General features: G+C 34.8%; 1 protein-coding gene across 1 annotated transcript; it reads left to right on the top strand.

Moving 5' to 3' along the window:
• Window positions 1-14954: 14954 nt before the first annotated feature.
• LOC115961438 lies at window positions 14955-17891 on the top strand. Its single transcript, XM_031080423.1, has 5 exons — window positions 14955-15940; window positions 16460-16525; window positions 16663-16773; window positions 16857-16941; window positions 17778-17891. Exons 1-5 carry the CDS (start codon window positions 14955-14957, stop codon window positions 17889-17891), a joined length of 1362 nt encoding a protein of 453 aa, XP_030936283.1.

Genomic DNA, 17891 nt, shown 5'->3' with positions numbered 1-17891 from the left:
GTTCCTATATGAGTCTACTATCACCCTTTCATCAACCACAACTTACCATATGGGCCAGTTGTGGCACAAATTATGACACTAGACTTGTTCATATATACACAGAAGAAGAGATAGGTTTGCGGTCTACAAAGTAAGGTTGGATCTTTTTTTTTTTTTGATGAAAAGACGATAACATTAAAACTAAACACCAATACAAGGTTCAAGACCTATCTTGTTGAAATACATCCCATTGAGGTCTCCCTCAAATACATCTAAAATGTCCACAGATGGACTATCATAAATAAGGAAATCAGCAATCATCCTACAACTCATCCTAACTAAGCCATCAACACATTGATTGGCTTGCCGGAAGCAATGCTTAATACGGACATGGTGGAATCGTGTAATCAGTTGCCTATAGTCATCTAAAATAGGAGATATAGTGTTGTTAACATAATCTGCATTCTGAAGCACTTCAACAATGGACTTGGCATCCATCTCAATTTCAAGACAGCGAATATTTAAGGAGCAGCACAGCTTAAGGCCCTCATGTAGCCCCCACAACTCAGTGGTAAAGCTGCTAGTGATCCCAATACGCTTGCTAAACCCGATTACCCACTGCCTATCCTCATTCCTTACCACTCCCCCACAACCAGCCAGGCCGTGAAGCTCACTGCATGCCCCATCCGTGTTCAACTTCCTCCACCCTTGCTCTAGTCTCTCCCACCAAAAGCTCCATAAGATTCTATGGGTTTGCAATCTTGGTGCAGCCACACAGTAAAGATACTCCTTAGCTTGATACACAATATCCATTACCAATTTTTGACTCTGGCCTTTCCTATTGAAAACGATATCATTCCTACTCTTCCAAATGCTCTAAAGAGTAAAAGGAAACACAATTTTCCAAGGGGTACCCGAGCTATGCATCTTATCATTATTCCTTACATTCAGTGACAGCCAATCCAACAAATTAACATGCCAAAACTCATGATTAGAAGTCGTGACCCCTAGCTGGTTCCATACATGTTTCAGGTGGGAGCAATCTCTTAAGGCATGCAAGATAGTTTCACCACCACTGCAGCAAATAGGACGTACTTAATCTTGAACCACTCCTCTTCTTCCTAGACAAACTTTGACACAAATACTATTGTGAGCACACAACCAAAGAAACAATCTAACTTTTGGCAGCAAATTTGCCTTCCAAATCCAACTAGCCGAAAAGGGAATAACATTAGAAGACTCCATGGCAATCTCATATGCGCTTTTAACATCAAAAGACCCATTGGATGACCCGGCCTAAGCCAACTTGTCCAAGCCACCGCCTAAGGTTGAAATGGGAATTGCACAAATCAATCCCTTGACTTCATCAGGTAAATCAAATGTTAGTTTCTCCTAATCTCATCCCACATCAAGCATAATATCTTTAATTTCCAAATGATTGGCTTCTTGGGAAATAGGTCCTTGGATCAACTTTCTAAGGTCCCCCATTCGTCCAATTGTTGTGCCAAATATTTAGAGTGCTATTTTTTGTCACCAACCATCTACAACCCTTATTGAAAGTGCCCTCCCCCTTCTTCATAGCAGTCCATATTAAGGAGCAAGGAAGTTTATTTGCATTTGCAGCTGCTCTCCTTCGATTGTTGCAATATTTCATCTTCAAAACATTAACCCACGGTGCCTCCCCTTCCATATGAAATCTCCAATTAAGCTTGGATAAGAGAGCTACATTCCTACCTTTGGCTGTTTGTAGCCCCAATCCCCCTTCCTCATTTGATTTTGTCACCTTTTCCCAACCAACCCAATGAATCTTCTTGGCTGATTCTGTTGACCCCCAAAGGAAGTTCCTATTCACTCTATCTAGCCCATCCAATACCTTTCTCGGAAGGTAAGAGCACTGCATAATGTACGAAGGAATGGCAGCCAATGATGACTGAATGAGTATCCTACGACCAGCCAAGGATAAATGGTTTGCCTTCCACCCGGATAATTTTTGCTTCACTCTTTCCAAAATAAAGTTATAATCATAAGAGGAAGAACCTGGTTGTTTTAGTGGAAATCCAAGGTACTTACCAAGATACGGTGTTGACACAAACCCCAGAATATCACAAAGAGACTCCCTAGTATCCCTATCCACATTTGGAGAAAAATATACCCTTGACTTAGCATCACTCATCGTTCGGCCGAATATGCTACAGAATGTGTCCAACACATCTCTAATGGCTGCACAGTTAACCCCATCAGCTTTAGCAAAGAGAATCAAATCATCTGCAAAGAATAGATGAGAAAAAGCAGGACCCCTCTGAGAAGCCTTCACTGGCACTACAAAAAAGATTGCTATTTGCAACGAAACATTTTTGAAGATTACAAAATGCCATCATAAAAATTAGCTTTTTTGACGGCAAGTCTCTTCCATCGACAATGACTCATCAAATATCAACACATTTGTGATGGCAAAATGAGTCTGTCGAAAATGCCTATTATTTTTGTCGAAAATGTGATTTTTTTTGGAGGGAAATTTTCCCGCCTTACTTTTCATGACAGCATAAAAATGTTCGTCGCTAGTAAGGTATTATTTATGACAACTGATGAAAAACCGTCGGATTTATTAGCACTTGTGACGGCTTTGGTACATCGAAAATACAAAATATATATTTTTTATGGTGTTAGTATTTACGACAAACAATCTTCCATTGTAAATATAAAAGAGGGTATTATTTACGATGACAGAAGAAACACTGTCGACAATATTAACACTTGTGATGGCCTTTGTGCATCGAGAATACAAAAAATATTTTTTTTTATGGTGTTATTATTTGTGACAAACATGATTCCATTGTAAAAAAAAAAAAATAAATAAATAAATAAAAAGGTATTAACAACAGACATGAAGCCATCGAAAATGGTAAAATATTTTGGAGGGAAAATTCCCCCCTTACTTTTCACATTTGTGACAACATTCATCCATCGCAATTTTTTTTTTTTTTTCCTAATTGAGTTTTTATTTATGACAAACATGCTAACTGCCGTAAATAGTTAATTTGCTTTTAAAAGAAAGAATGTATACTTTAAAAGTTTAAAATTTGGCAGCGAATTTTTTTTTTTCTTTACCACCACCCCCTCCCTCCTACCCCAACCCCTTTCAAAATTTAGAATTTGACAGCAAAAAATTTAAAATTCAGATCATCCAAAAAAAAAAAAAAATTAATTTATACTTTAAAATTTTATAATTGACCCTTATAAATTTGTCGAAAAAAATTCAAAAAATAAAATAAAGTACAACAATGTGAACAAACCCATCTTCTCAAAAAAAAAAAAAAAAATTTTAAAAAACCCAAAAATATAGGAAATTCCTTTCAGGTAAACATATCCCTAATTACAAAACAAAAAAAACAAAAAAAAATCTGAAATCTGTCTTCCTCAACAAATCCCTAATTCCCAGTAAAAAAAGAAAAAAAAAAAGAAAAAAGAAAAATAAAAAATGCAACGTTGTCTTACAATTACTCTCTTGTGCCGTTAGTATCTTTGCTTATCTCTACACCATCGTTCTCCATACTTGCCAGAATCCAATTGCCTTGCTAAGCCACTAGTATCACTTACTCTCTCTCACTCTCTTTGCTTGCACTTTAGTTTTTTGTATAGTTTTAAGTTATACTGCACGTTCTGGTTAAATAAATCCCCTCATGAATAGAGATAAAGTGATAGTGGATGGTTGAGTGCTGAGCCAAAAAGCTAATGAATGAATGGCTGAAATTTTTTTTGATTAAAATAATATATTTGAATGAATGGTTGGTGTTTGTTGTGGAAATATAATAATATAATATTGATTAGTGTACCGTTGAGTATTTCTTTGTCTGTAAAACTACAAGGAGACTAGAATCTTATTGACTTTTCAAGAATATAAGTATTTAATTTGTTGAAGCTGTGACAATAGTATAATAATAGTATTATAATAATAGTATTTGTCTTGTAGATATATATATATATATATATATATATATAATATATAAGTGTACTAAACACGAAATGCAAATCTAAGTAAGTCAAGAAAACCTAGCAGAAAGAAGGAGAAAAATGAAAGAAAAATGCAAAAGGTAACCGGTGAACACTCCTGTTTTTTAAACTTACAAAATAGGAAATTCCACTTTTGGGAGTGAGAAAGAGGTAGAGTGAATGAAAGACCGAACCTGTTAAAGAGAGACTTTGTTGTTACATATTTTTTGAGGAACTGGGGAGACACAGGCAGAGAAGTGGGGAGTGCTTGCTCACTCCCAAGTGCAGGAGATCGTAGCAATATATTTCTTGGAGTACCGAGGTCGAACCACAAGGAGCAGGGTAAATTCGAAGACAATATAATTAAATAACAATTTGAGTGAAGAAGAAAAATACTTTTGCTTGGTGATTGTAAACAAGAATAATAATAAAAACTGATTTTAATCAATAATGTAAATACTAGGGCATTGGGGTGTTTCCCTATATCGATATGAAATTCTTTGTGATCTAAGAAAATATCTATTTTATAATTGATTGTTCTTATACAATTAAAAACTTATAATTCGGTTGAACTGAGACAATTCAAGAACGCATGATAACCTCAATTAATAATGTGGTTAGAAAAGTTTTCAGAAAAACCCATTCACTTTAAAACCTGATTTCTATTTGAAACTATTAGAAATTCCTCTAAACAATAAGAAAAACATGATTGAACTTATTGAAAGCATGGAAGAACTAATACATCAAAAGAAATCTAATTGAACAATCAAATATGTTGTTGATAAAATCCTAGAAAGAATCACATTGAATATTCATACCGTATAGAAGAAACATAACCCCTAGCCCTAGCAAAGAGTTTAGGCTGCCATTAGAGAAAGGAAAATACAAGGTTTTCTCTCCAAAATTCTTTCTGCCCAGCCTCCTTCTAAACCCTAATGTCTAAGTGTCCAAAGTAAATAAAACATTTACTATTTTAATTTCCGTACAGGTTTACAGCAGTAACTTGTGAGTTAATTTCGGCCGTCAAAAATTGAGAATTTCGCAAAACTCAAAACTGGAAAGTTGTAGATATTTAAATCATGGTTCCAACCCATCTGGCCTTGTGTCAATTGGAATTTTGAGGAGAGAGATACGTCCAAATTACTGATCATTGCTCAAATTAGATTTTTCCTTTTCAGATTCTGCCTCTTTGATTTCTTTCCTTATTTGGAGCTTCCAATCATGATAGACGATCCAAGCACTCCAGCTGCACCTCCTTAGACATTTAAACATGGTCCTTTAGCTCCACTTTAATTCTAGTTTAGCCTCCATTCTCTCACAAATTCCTGTAAACTCATCTTTCTCACATGATTTCCTGAAAGTAGAAAATTAAACACAATGAATAGCATCTTATTCAAGAAATTATGTAAAGATAAATAATAGGGACTAATGCAAATCATGGCTTAATTATACAAACCAAGCATACTAATAAGGAGATAACGCCCATATAAATATATAACAAGTATACATTTTAAGACGTTATCACACCCCCCAACTTAAATCTTGCTAGTCCCTAGCAATCCACAAAGCACCCATGTCTACTAAAAGTGAAAAATTAAAACTAAAATATAAGCCACTTTCGTAGATTACACGACTGCACTTCCCATGTGCAGCAAGTCTTTGAACCCCTAGGTCACCCTAGTGGACGAGTTTACTCTCGTGAGGGTTTGCAGTGACTCTACCCACAAAAGTCAAAGGTTTCCTGAAAATTCCTGCAGCAAATGTTAGTCTGCTTTATCATTATATTGATCATACAAATGAACTTTCAATTTTGAGTTGGGATACTATTCATCATATTAAATAGCTTTCACTAGCTTCACTTTTGGAGTGTGTGTGTGCATAGCCCATCTAATCAAACCGGCTTTTCCAAACATGCATAGACCAAGAATAATCTAGATTAGAGCCTCTACTCTAAAAACTCTCTTAAGTCATCAACACTCTGAAAGAAAACACATAGAAGTAATGGTTTCTCTCTTCAAATCACATGTGAACAAAACGGAAAGAAGAAGTCTTAAGAATATCACATGTGTATACAAAAACAGCCGCTAAAACAGCGGAAAAAAGATCTCTTGGAAAGGATGTTGAATTCCTGGAAACATAAGGTTAATACCATTCTCATCCCTAGTTTTTATCCCAAACACATACCAGCCATACACCTTTAGGATCAAGTAGGACTTTAAGCTCAATGGTAGTATAATCTTATGGCTAAGTGAAGGCAAATTGCTCTCTTTGAAATATGAGGTATATGAATCAAATGCAGAAAATTCAAGCCAAACCCAATTCATAGCAGTAACAACCAACTTGAATCGAAACAATCTTTACTCAACCATATAACCCTTCTGAAATACATGAAAGATGTGTAAGACACCAATGATTTATTGATTGATTATGTATGTCTCTTTCTTTCTTTTTTTTCTCTTTTTTTTTTTTTTTTCTTCTTCTTTTTGAATTTTTTTTTTTTTTTTGGAAGAAAAGAGAGACAATGGTGGTATCTAAACACATCAATTGCTCAAAACTTGAACCCCCATGAGAATACCCATAAATAAAAATGTTTTGTGGTATTGTAGAAGTATTTCTCATGGCTCAAATGATGGTGACAATGATTAATGTAAAGGTAGGCTGAATATTTGTTTAGCTGGTGACAAAAAATTGGTGGTCTTAGGCTCTCAGCTCCTAAAATTCCGCATAAACCAACATGTCTAAGGACAAAAATAAGTAGGATCATGGTATATCTCCCCATAATGTTTCCAGTAGTCAACCAAAAAATGTAGAGATCTTTTACAAAAACTGAAGCATATGAGAGAAATTTAAGAGTTCAAACAAAGATATACTCTCACAAAGAAAAGTAAGGCTCAAGAACTCTCCATATGGGTTGAGTTTCAGCTTATATCTAGCTTGTTCATGATCCATGCATATCCAACATCCAACCATCCGCTAACTTGGATATTGTGCTCAAAAGTTTCCAATTGTGCTTTTCATGAAAGAGTCTTAATATAGCAAATAATATAACCAACTCAGCATTATTCATTCCATCACATGATATTAAAATAAAACTTATAACTCTTCTGCATTCAAATTCAAGGTTTTTTATTTTTTATTTTTTTTTTTTTTTTTAAGAATTGAAAAGTTGCAACCAAAAAGAAAGAAAAAAAAAAAAATCATGCAAGGTGCAACAAAATCCCCCCAACCAAAATATTGCATTGTCCTCAATGTATCAAAGCCAAAATAAATTCAAGTATAAAGGGAAGAAGTTACCTTAAGCATTTAAATTTTTTTTTTTTTTTAGAAATTTCTTTCACACCTGCAAATGTTAGCTCACAAAAAAAAATAATAATAATAACAATAACAAAACAAAAAAAACAAAAAACATAAACAAAAACAAAAACAAAAGGCAAAAAGAAAAAAGAAAAAAAAACAGAAAGAAAAGAAAATTAAAACAAATATGGTACAACTTCATTAGGCTCTTTCAGAGTTCACGTAGCATCCCAATAGGAAGGGATCTTCAGTGACATAGTCTCCTCCTCTGGTATAACTCCCCCTAAGAATGGTTTTAACCTTTGTCCATTTATTTTCAAAATCCTACCATCTGTAGGGTCCTTAACTACTATAGCTCCATGGCTAAACACTTCCCTTACAATGAAAGGGCCATCCCATCTAGGTTTTAACTTACCTGGGCCTAAATATGCATATTTAAGACCACCGGGCAGTGGCTTAAGCTCCAGCTATGATGCCTCTTCACTTGAATGCATGAGCTTTTTTTCATTTTCTAGTAGCTCCTCAAAGCAAGGCTTCCACCCTTTATTAATTGCCATCATCTGTTGTTCTTCCAAAACCTGTGAGGAATCCAACAAAGAAAAATTTTTAGATACATGAATATCACATTCTAAATCATAAGAACCAACAGAATTATTAAAAAGAGTTTCGAGAGGATCAGAAAAACAATTCTTATTAAACTCTTCTTGAACCACCGCCCCAATGAGGTTCACATAAGCACAGTTATCATCCTCATGTGGTTGTTTAGCCACATGAAATATGTTTAGCTCCAAAGTCATGGAACCAAAAGTGAGTTGCATTCTCCCATTCCTGCAATTAATTAAAGCATTAGCTGTGGCAAGAAAAGGTCTACCCAAAATAATAGGGGTATGAACATTAGGATGTAAAACAGGTTGGTAATCTAGAACAATAAAATCAACAGGATAATAAAATTGTTCAATTTTCACCAACACATCCTCAACAATCCCCCTCGGCTCCCTTACAGAGTAATCAGCCAACTGTAAAGTTATTGAAGTAGGTTTTAACTCACCAAGTCCAAGTTTTTGATATACACTGAAAGGGATCAAATTAACACTTGCCCCAAGATCTAGCAATGCATGCTCCATGATGTAATCTCCAATAGTACAAGAGATCGTAGAACAACCTAGATCCTTATACTTTGGCGGGGTCTTATGTTGAATAACTGCACTTACCTGTTCTGTTAGGAATGCGGTCTTCTTCACATGATGCTTTCTCTTGATAGTGCATAGGTCATTAATTACCTTGGCATATGCAGGCACTTGCTTGATAACATTCAATAATGGCAAATTTATCTTGACTTGATGCAAATGCTCTAATATCTCAGATGTGGTGTCCAATTTCCTAGGTAATTTTAAGGCTTGTGGAAATGGTGGAGGGATTGGGCATTTTTCAATTTCACCAAATCCAAGTGACTCAGTTTCATCCTTCACTTTTTCAACTAGGGTCTCCTTAGATTTCTTAGTTACTAAAGGAGAACTTTTATCAATCTCTTTACCACTTCTCAAAATGGTCACAGCTTTTACTTCCTCATGTTTATCTTTTTTTTAGATTTTGATTGATGGGATTAGGTTGAGTTTGGGAAGGAAGCTTCCCTCTCTCTATCCCACTCAATGAATTTGTAAGCCTAGTTATATGACTCTTTGTCTCTCTTACCTCTTCATCTAGCCTAGTGAGCATGGATTCAAACTTTTGATTTTGCTCACTTTGCCTTTGAATGAAAGTACTAAGTGCATCCTCCAAGGAAGTTCTAGATGATGATGATGCATGTGGTGAATTAAAATTCCTTGGAGCAGGAGGATTCAACACATTGTCACTCTTATAACTCAAATACGGATGGTTTCGCATATTTGGGTTATAATTGTTAGAATATGAAGAATTATTCGGCCAGTGTGAATTAAATGCATGTACTTGTTCTTCTGGCACATTCAAGAATGATGAAAGTGATGCACATTCATTTGTAGCATGGTTTATCTCATGACAGATTTTACACACCTCCATTGGGTCCTCTCTAAAGGTAGCACTAACATTCCTACTTCCTTTCATTTTGAGTGCCTCAATTTCTTTAGTTAACATGCTGATTTTTGCACTCATGTTATCATCTTCCCTCAACTTGAAAACACTTCCACTAGAAGTGGTAGTGTTAGTTCTAGTCCTATTAGTGGAGTCCATAGGGCTAGGTCTAGTCCATTTGTTAGAGTTTTCAGCTATCTCATCAAGATAATCCATTGCATCTTTGGGTTCTTTTTGTAAAAAGTCCCCTCCGCATGAGAGTTGAACAAATTGTCGGTCCCTAGGTGTAAGTCCTTCATAAAAATAGCTAACCAACCTCCAATCTTCATACCCATGAGTTGGGCAGAAATTGAAAAGATCTTTGTACCTTTCCTAAGCTTGGTATAAGGTCTCATTTTCTCCTTGGACAAAACTAGCTATCATTCTTTTTACTTGCTGGACTTTGTGGGGAGGAAAATGTTTCTTAAAAAACTCTTTGGCCATCTCCCCCCAACTACCCATAGACCTAGGTTTCAAGGTGTAAAGCCAACTTCTTGCCTTATTCTTAAGAGAAAAGGGAAAGAAACGTAACTTAGCAGTCTCAATAACATTTTGTGCATAGAAACTACTAATTACCTCTTTAAAAGCTCTAACATGGACATAAGGATTTTCATTTTCTTGTCCCCTAAAGTCAGGAAGTATTGCTAATAAACCTTGCTTCAATTCTACATGTGGTGCATTAGGTGGAAACATGATGCATGAAGGAACAGAATTTTGTGTGGGATGCAACAATTCATACATAGTTCTTCTATTCTCCTCATGATTATTACGTGTTTCATCACCCATGCTTGATGAAGAAGGTGAAGGCAAAGGTGTGTCAAAAAGATTACCAAAGTAAGTTTCAAAATTTTCTAATCTATCTCTCTTGTTTCTAACCCAAATGCTCATGCAACAATGAATGCACAATAAAATAAAATAAAAACAAACAGAAAAATAAAAACAAAATAAGGAAAAAAATGGAACGAAGTTACCAATAGAAGAATTTCCACTACCTATGCTTTGCTACCAAAAAAAAATTGCCTCTAAATCCACAGCAGCTCCCTGGCAACGGCGCCAAAATTGCTTGCTCACTCCCAAGTGCAGGAGATCATAGCAATATATTTCTCGGAGTACTGAGGTCGAACCACAAGGAGCAGGGTAAATTCAAAGACAATATAATTAAATAACAATTTGAGTGAAGAAGAAAAATACTTTTGCTTGGTGATTGTAAACAAGAATAATAATTAAAACTGATTTTAATCAATAATGTAAATACTAGGGCATTGGGGTGTTTCCCTATATCGATATGAAATTCTTTGTGATCTAAGAAAATATCTATTTCATAATTGATTGTTCTTATACAATTAAAAACTTATGATTCGGTTGAACTGAGACAATTCAAGAACGCATGATAACCTCGATTAATAATGCGGTTAGAAAAGTTTTCAGAAAAACCTATTCACTTTAAAACCTGATTTCTATTTGAAACTATTAGAAATTCCTCTAAACAATAAGAAAAACATGATTGAACTTATTGAAAGCATGGAAGAACTAATACATCAAAAGAAATCTAATTGAACAATCAAATATGTTGTTGATAAAATCCTAGAAAAAATCACATTGAATATTCATACCGTATAGAAGAAACATAACCCCTAGCCCTAGCAAAGAGTTTAGGCTGCCATTAGAGAAAGGAAAATACAAGGTTTTCTCTCCAAAATTCGTTCTGCCCAGCCTCCTTCTAAACCCTAATGTCTAAGTGTCCAAAGAAAATAAAACATTTACTATTTTAATTTCCGTCCAGGTTTACAGCAGTAACTTGTGAGTTAATTTCGGCCATCAAAAATTGAGAATTTCGCAAAACTCAAAACTGGAAAGTTGTAGATATTTAAATCATGGTTCCAACCCATCTGGCCTTGTGTCAATTGGATTTTTGAGGAGAGAGATACATCCAAAATACTGATCAGTGCTCAAATTAGATTTTCCCTTTTCAGATTCTGCCTCTTTGATTTCTTTCCTTATTTGGGGCTTCCAATCATGATAGACAATCCAAGCACTCCAGCTGCACCTCCTTAGACATTTAAGCATGGTCCTTTAGCTCCACTTTAATTCTAGTTTGGCCTCCATTCTCTCACAAATTCCTGTAAACTCATTTTTCTCACATGATTTCCTGAAAGTAGAAAATTAAACACAATGAATAGCATCTTATTCAAGAAATTATGTAAAGATAAATAATAGGGACTAATGCAAATCATGGCTTAATTATACAAATCAAGCATACTAATAAGGAGATAACGCCCATATAAATATAAAACAAGTATACATTTTAAGGCATTATCAGGGAGAGGAAGAGACAAAAATTGAGAAGTGGGTTGGGAAGACAAAGTAAAGGACTGGAAAGTAGTTTATTAGATTGCTTGGAAAACTGTATCAGATTGCTTAGAAACCATAATTTTAGTGGGAAATGAGTTGGCTTCTTTCATTATTTATTTAAATTTCCTTTAATTTAAAAAAGCCAATGCTGAGACTTGAACTAGATGATGTGACAATGAGTAGACATTTGATTGTAATGAGTTGAGAATTTTATATTTTTATTTTTGTTGATTCAGATTTTAGAGTAGATACTTTTCTATATAATTTCTTGAAGAGTATTCTTTATTTACTTTTCTTTTTCTCAAAAAAAAAAAAAAAAACCTCACTTTATTTACTTTAAAGTATTATATAAAACATTAAACATACCTATAAAATAATCATTATAACTAAATGTTTATAAAAAAAAAAAATCATTATAACTTTGTATATTGTATAAAATTGTAAAAAATAGCGGTAAATCCGAAACGGTACATCGGTAGTGACCGGTGCTCGAAATATATTGTACCGCTGGCCAAACTAGTACAGCCTTTTTGAAAGGGTGTTTGGTATATGCACTTAAAAACATGTGTGAAAATACGTGTGAATGAAAAATGTATAAAAATATATGTAATGTTGTTTAAAAACTGAAAATTGTTGTTTAAAATGGTGTACCAAACACCCCCTAAATTACTGAGCATAGAAAAATATGCAATAACAGTGTCGAAGTAGGGGGCTTGATGAAAAAGAAAAAACCTTTTGCACCTAGGCTTGATTTCTGACATGCCATCATGAAAAAGAAAAATAAAAAGAAAAGAAAACAAATAATGGTTGTTTTTCCCGTAAGGCCATGTGCCTAACTGTACTTGGAGGTTTTTTTTTTTTTTTGGTTTAACTGTACTTGGAGTTATCATCTCAAAAGATGATAATGGTGGTAGGAAAACAAAAAATGGTATCCATAAAAGCCCAAGTGATTTGATTTAGATGATATTGTCATATATTTAGTTTTGTCCTTATCTCAAAAGTGAACTAAGGGTGGTAGGTGGCAGAAAGTAAAGTGTGTGTGTGTGTATATATATATATATATATATATATGTTTTGAATATGTGGATATTTTGTGTGAGTTAATAATGAAGAAATTATTAGTTTTTTTTAGTAGTCTCTCTTTTGGCTGGGTACTGTTATTTGTGCATGTTGTTAGGACATATGTGATTCACTTGTTAGGAACATATGTCACTATTTTATGTAATTGGCTTATCCTTTGACAAAACGCACTTTACTTGTATTTGGATAGATTTAGGATGTATTTAATACTTCAAGAAACTGTGTTTCATGATCAAGTGTTGAAGACATGCAAGTCTATCCAAGATTCAAGCTGAAGAAGTGTTATTCATTAAATCTCGACAGCTAGCTATCCATCGAGCTTAAGAAGCTGTTCCAGCCCCGTGGCTCGACAGCTGCTCGATAGCACCTCGACAGACAGCTATCTGTCGAGCTTTATGAAAAACAGAATTCTAGTTCTGTTTTGACTCTAATTCGTGATTATGTGTTTAGGCCTTCTTTTCTTCTAACCCTAGACATATAAAAGGATTATTTTAAGGGCCGTCAAAGTTACACAAGTTGCACAAGTGTTGAACAAAATTTGTTCAAGCAATTTGTAACCGGAGACAAAATTTTGCCCTAGTTCATCATTCTTGTGAAGAAGTTGCTGTGTATGTGCACCGTAGGGTTTTGTGACCAAGTATCTTCTTGATCTTCATCATTAGGATGAATTGAAGAATTTTGCAGCCAACAATCTTCTCTAGTTGGAGATTGAAGTCGCGTACTGGATCCGTGCATTGGTTAGTCACGTACTTGGGAGCCGTACATCAAAAGGAGAAATTGTCACTACAGAATAAGTCTAATTGGGTATTGAGGTAAGGGTTCAACTGTAGGTTGGTATAAGATACTGGGATTCCTTTACTTGTAACCGCTTGTTGTGATAATAGTGGAATTTCGGGAGTGGTGACCTGAAAATCACCCGATGGGGTTTTTGCCATTAAGTTTTCCCCATTCGTAAACAAATCACCGTGTCATTTATTTTTCGCTGTATATTTAGTTATTTGGTGATTTGTTTGTGCTACCACGCGTTTGCATGTTAATTAACTTAATTAATTCACTTGGCTAAATTAATTGGTTAATTTATCACAAGGGGTTAATTCGTTTTTGGCCTATCACATGTTATTTGTATATAATTATTTAATTAAATTAGTGGACCTCTAAACTTTAATTAATTTTTTCATGTTAGTTAGTTTACAATATATTCAAAGGTAGTGTTGTTAATTTAGTGCTTTTGTTTTTAACTTTTATAATAAGTTTATCTATCACAATTTAGACAAGAATAATTGTTAATATTTATGTCATTTTTGAAGGGTGTAGATATAATGCCGGTTGATAAATCTTGGATCAATCTTTCTAGTAGGTCATGTGAGGAATATATAAATGGAGTAATAGAGTTTGTTGATTATGCATTTCAACATATCAAAGATGAAGATATGAAGATAAAATATCCTTGTAATGATTGTAATAGATATAGAAGAACACGAGTTGAGGTTACAAGAGACCTCTTATGGAAAGGGATGAGGCGTGATTATACTAGATGGCATCTCCATGGAGAGGGAAATAGTGATGAGGATGAGGAAGGTAGTGATAAGGATGAGGATAATAGTAGTGATGATGAACAAAATATTGATGATATCCATAATATGATACGGGATGCTTATCCTTATATGAGAGATGTTGAGGAAACAAGTGGGAGTGAATCGCAAGATCCAAATGAAGAAGCAAAGGAGTTTTATAGATTTGTTAAAGAGGCAGACCAACCACTTTATTTGGGATGTAAAAAGTATTCCAATTTTTATTTTATTGTCAAATTAATGCACATAAAGTGCAAGAATTCATGGAGCAACAACTCATTCACGATTTTGTTGGAGCTATTGAAGGATGCATTTCCAATGTGCGAAAAATTGCCCATATTCCACTATGGGGCAAAGAAGATTGTGAGTGATCTTGGTCTAAACTATGAAAAGATCGATGCATGCAAAAATGATTGTATGCTATATTACAAGGAGCATTCGGAATCAGATAAGTGCTCAATTTGTTAGATCTCAAGATGGAAGTTGAATAGCAAGGGTGGTAAAAGGGATGCTAAAAAAGTCCCATGGAAGGTGTTGCGATATTTTCCTCTTAAGCTGAGGCTACAAAGATTATTTATGCCATCAAAAACAGCTCCAGACATGAGATGGCATCATGAGAATCATTCTAATGATGAAGTACTAAGGCATCCCGCAGACGCTGAGGCTTGGAAATCATTTGATCGAACTCATGAGTCCTTTTCCTCAGATCCTCGCAATGTAAGGCTTGGGTTAGCTACCGATGGCTTTAATCCTTTTGGAAACATGAGTGTTAGCTATAGTTGTTGGCCTGTTGTTGTATTCCCTTACAACATTCCCCCATGGATGTGTATGAAAGAGCCTTACCTATTCATGTCTCTACTTATTTCGGGCCAAAAGGGTCCTGGTAATGATATTGATGTATTTTTAAGGCCATTAATTGATGAGTTAAAAGAATTATGGGAAAAGGGTGCTAAAACCTATGATGCTTCAACGCAGGAAAACTTTCAAATGAGAGTTGCATTAATGTGGACTATCAATGACTTTCCTGCGTATGCTTATACCTCAGGTTGGAGTACACAAGAGAATCTTGCATGCCCTTGTTGTGGTAGTGAGACTTATCATCGTAGGTTAAAGCATGGTAGCAAAATGTGCTATATGGGTCATCATCGATTTCTTCCTTCTGACCATAAATGGCGATCACAGAAAGCACAATTTGATGGTAAGAGAGAGAGAAAAGGGGCACCAAAACAATTAGCTGGTGATGATGTGCTGAATCAACTTAGTACTCTGCCACCAGTACCACTAGGCAAGGCCGTTAAAAGGAAAAGGTTACCTGGGCATGGAAAGAGCCACAATTGGAAGAAATGTAGTATTTTCTTTGATTTGTCGTATTGGAGAACATTGTTGTTGCGTCATAATTTAGATGTGATGCACATTGAAAAAAATATATGTGATAGTGTGATGGGGACAGTATTAGATATTGATAAGAAAAGTAAAGATTCCTTAAATGCTAGGCTCGATCTAAAAATGATGGGTATACGAAAGGAACTTCATCCTGAAGATGGGAAGACTACTTTTCCTCGTGCTTGTTATACACTCTCAAAAAGGTGAGAAAAAGGTTGTGTTTCAGAGGTTGCAAAATGTAAAGGTTCTGGATGGTTACTCTGCAAATTTGTCTCGGTGTGTGAATGTAGGAGAACAGAAGATTTTTGGTATGAAAATTCATGACTGTCATGTCTTCTTAGAGAGATTACTCCCTCTTGTAGTGCGTGAATTATTACCTAAAAAGGTATCTGATGCTTTGATCGAGCTTAGCAATTTTTTAAAAGAATTATGCTCTAAAATTTTACGGTTGGAGGACTTGGAGCATATGGAGCACACAATTCCTATAATTCTTTGTAAGTTAGAAAGAATTTTTTCACCTGCTTTCTTTGATGTAATTTTACACTTGCCAATTCATCTACCTTGGGAAGCTAAAGTTGCTGGTCCAATGCAATATCGATGGATGTATCCGATTGAAAGGTAAAACAATTTTTTTTTTTTTTTGATAAGTGAAAGCTAAATGAGATATTATTTACAATATAGTTTTTTTTTTAATTACTCATATTAAGTTGATGCATCAATAGGTATTTGTGTAAGCTCAAGGGTTATGTTCGTAACAAGGCACACCCAGAAGGGTCGATTGCAAAATGGTATGTGGCGGATGAATGTCTAACATTTTGCTTATGGTATCTAATTGGGATCAAAACAATATTTAATTGACCTGAGCGAAATGAAGTCGATGTCCAGCAACATGTGATGATACCCCTCGATTACCCATATTCTCTAGGAGAAGCCACCCTTCTGGGAAGAGTGCAGTACGAGAGTTAAACAACACTAATTACTATGCAGCATCGCTTTATGTCCTACAAAATTGTGATGAGATCGAGCCCCTTGTTCAGTAAGACTTACTTCTTGTACATCAACTCTTTAATATTCTTGTACAAACTTTGAAGATTGACTATTATGATATCTTATATGTAGAAAACATAGGAACATCCTTGTAGACTTGGGTGTCAATGTTGTCGAGATGCATAGACATGAGTTCATTTGTTCGTTCAAAGAAAGGGTACAATCACATTGGTTCATCCAATTTTTTTTCTTAAATTAATTACTTAAGCATGAATCTTACATTATTTATATATCTTTGTAGATCACAAAACTTTATAATGATGGAAACAAGCAAGTTGACGAGCATGTGCGATCATTGGCTTGGGGTCCAGATAAATGAGCTACACACTACCCTTGTTACAATGTCAATGAGTTTAGGTTTCATACTAAACTACGTGATGATGGTAAAAAAACACAAAATAGTGGTGTAATGTTGAAAGGGGAATATCAAAATATGTCTTATTATGGATTGATAACAGACATCATCGAACTCCGTTACACAAAGGGGAATTTTGTTGTTTTGTTTAAATGTGATTGGTATGATATAGCTCGAGGATGAATTGGTTATAAGCTAGATCGTCATAGGATCACTAGTATTAATAGAACACGTAAGCTAAACACACAAGAGCCATTTGTGTTAGCGTGTCAAGCAATACAAGTTTACTATGTAAATTGTATAAAAGATCTAGCATGGAGTGTTGTGATTGAGACCAAGCCAAGAAATCTTTATGACATGCCCGCAAATGAAGAAGAGCCTTATCAAGAAGAAGAGGTTCAAAGATTCAATACACATGTGGCCGAAGCAAATGAAGAAGATGATGAGATGAACGAGAGTAGATGGGCTTTAATTCTATGTAGGAACCTACTACACAGGTATATTTATATATTTTTCAGTATAATCAACATTAATATTTTTTGCTATTTTCTTGGGGTTGTTGAAATACATTTCAATATATTTATTATGTATTGTAAATATAATTTGCATGGTAATGATTCAAAATCAAAATATTGCAGACCAATGCTGAAGGAGGAAATCAAAACGTGGATGAAAACACAGAAGATGACTTTGAGGCGGAAGATGACTCAGATGGATCTCAAAAGGAGAATACTGACTCAAATGATGATTGA

This window comes from Quercus lobata, chromosome 9 (genome assembly GCF_001633185.2).
Source record: "Quercus lobata isolate SW786 chromosome 9, ValleyOak3.0 Primary Assembly, whole genome shotgun sequence".
Classification (NCBI taxonomy): Eukaryota; Viridiplantae; Streptophyta; class Magnoliopsida; order Fagales; family Fagaceae; genus Quercus; species Quercus lobata.
The sequence above is the reverse complement of the archived record's forward strand: the minus strand, read 5'-3'. Positions and strand labels throughout refer to the sequence as shown.

What these genes read in the sequence shown, in the direction of transcription:
- LOC115961438 (XM_031080423.1), top strand. Translation starts at nt 14,955, where the DNA reads ATGAGATGGCATCATGAGAATCATTCTAATGATGAAGTACTAAGGCAT. An exon ending in GAAGGGTCGATTGCAAAATG is followed by an intron (nt 16,526 to 16,662) that starts GTATGTGGCGGA and finishes CATATTCTCTAG; the next exon opens with GAGAAGCCACCCTTCTGGGA. An exon ending in TTTGTTCGTTCAAAGAAAGG is followed by an intron (nt 16,942 to 17,777) that starts GTACAATCACAT and finishes AAAATATTGCAG; the next exon opens with ACCAATGCTGAAGGAGGAAA.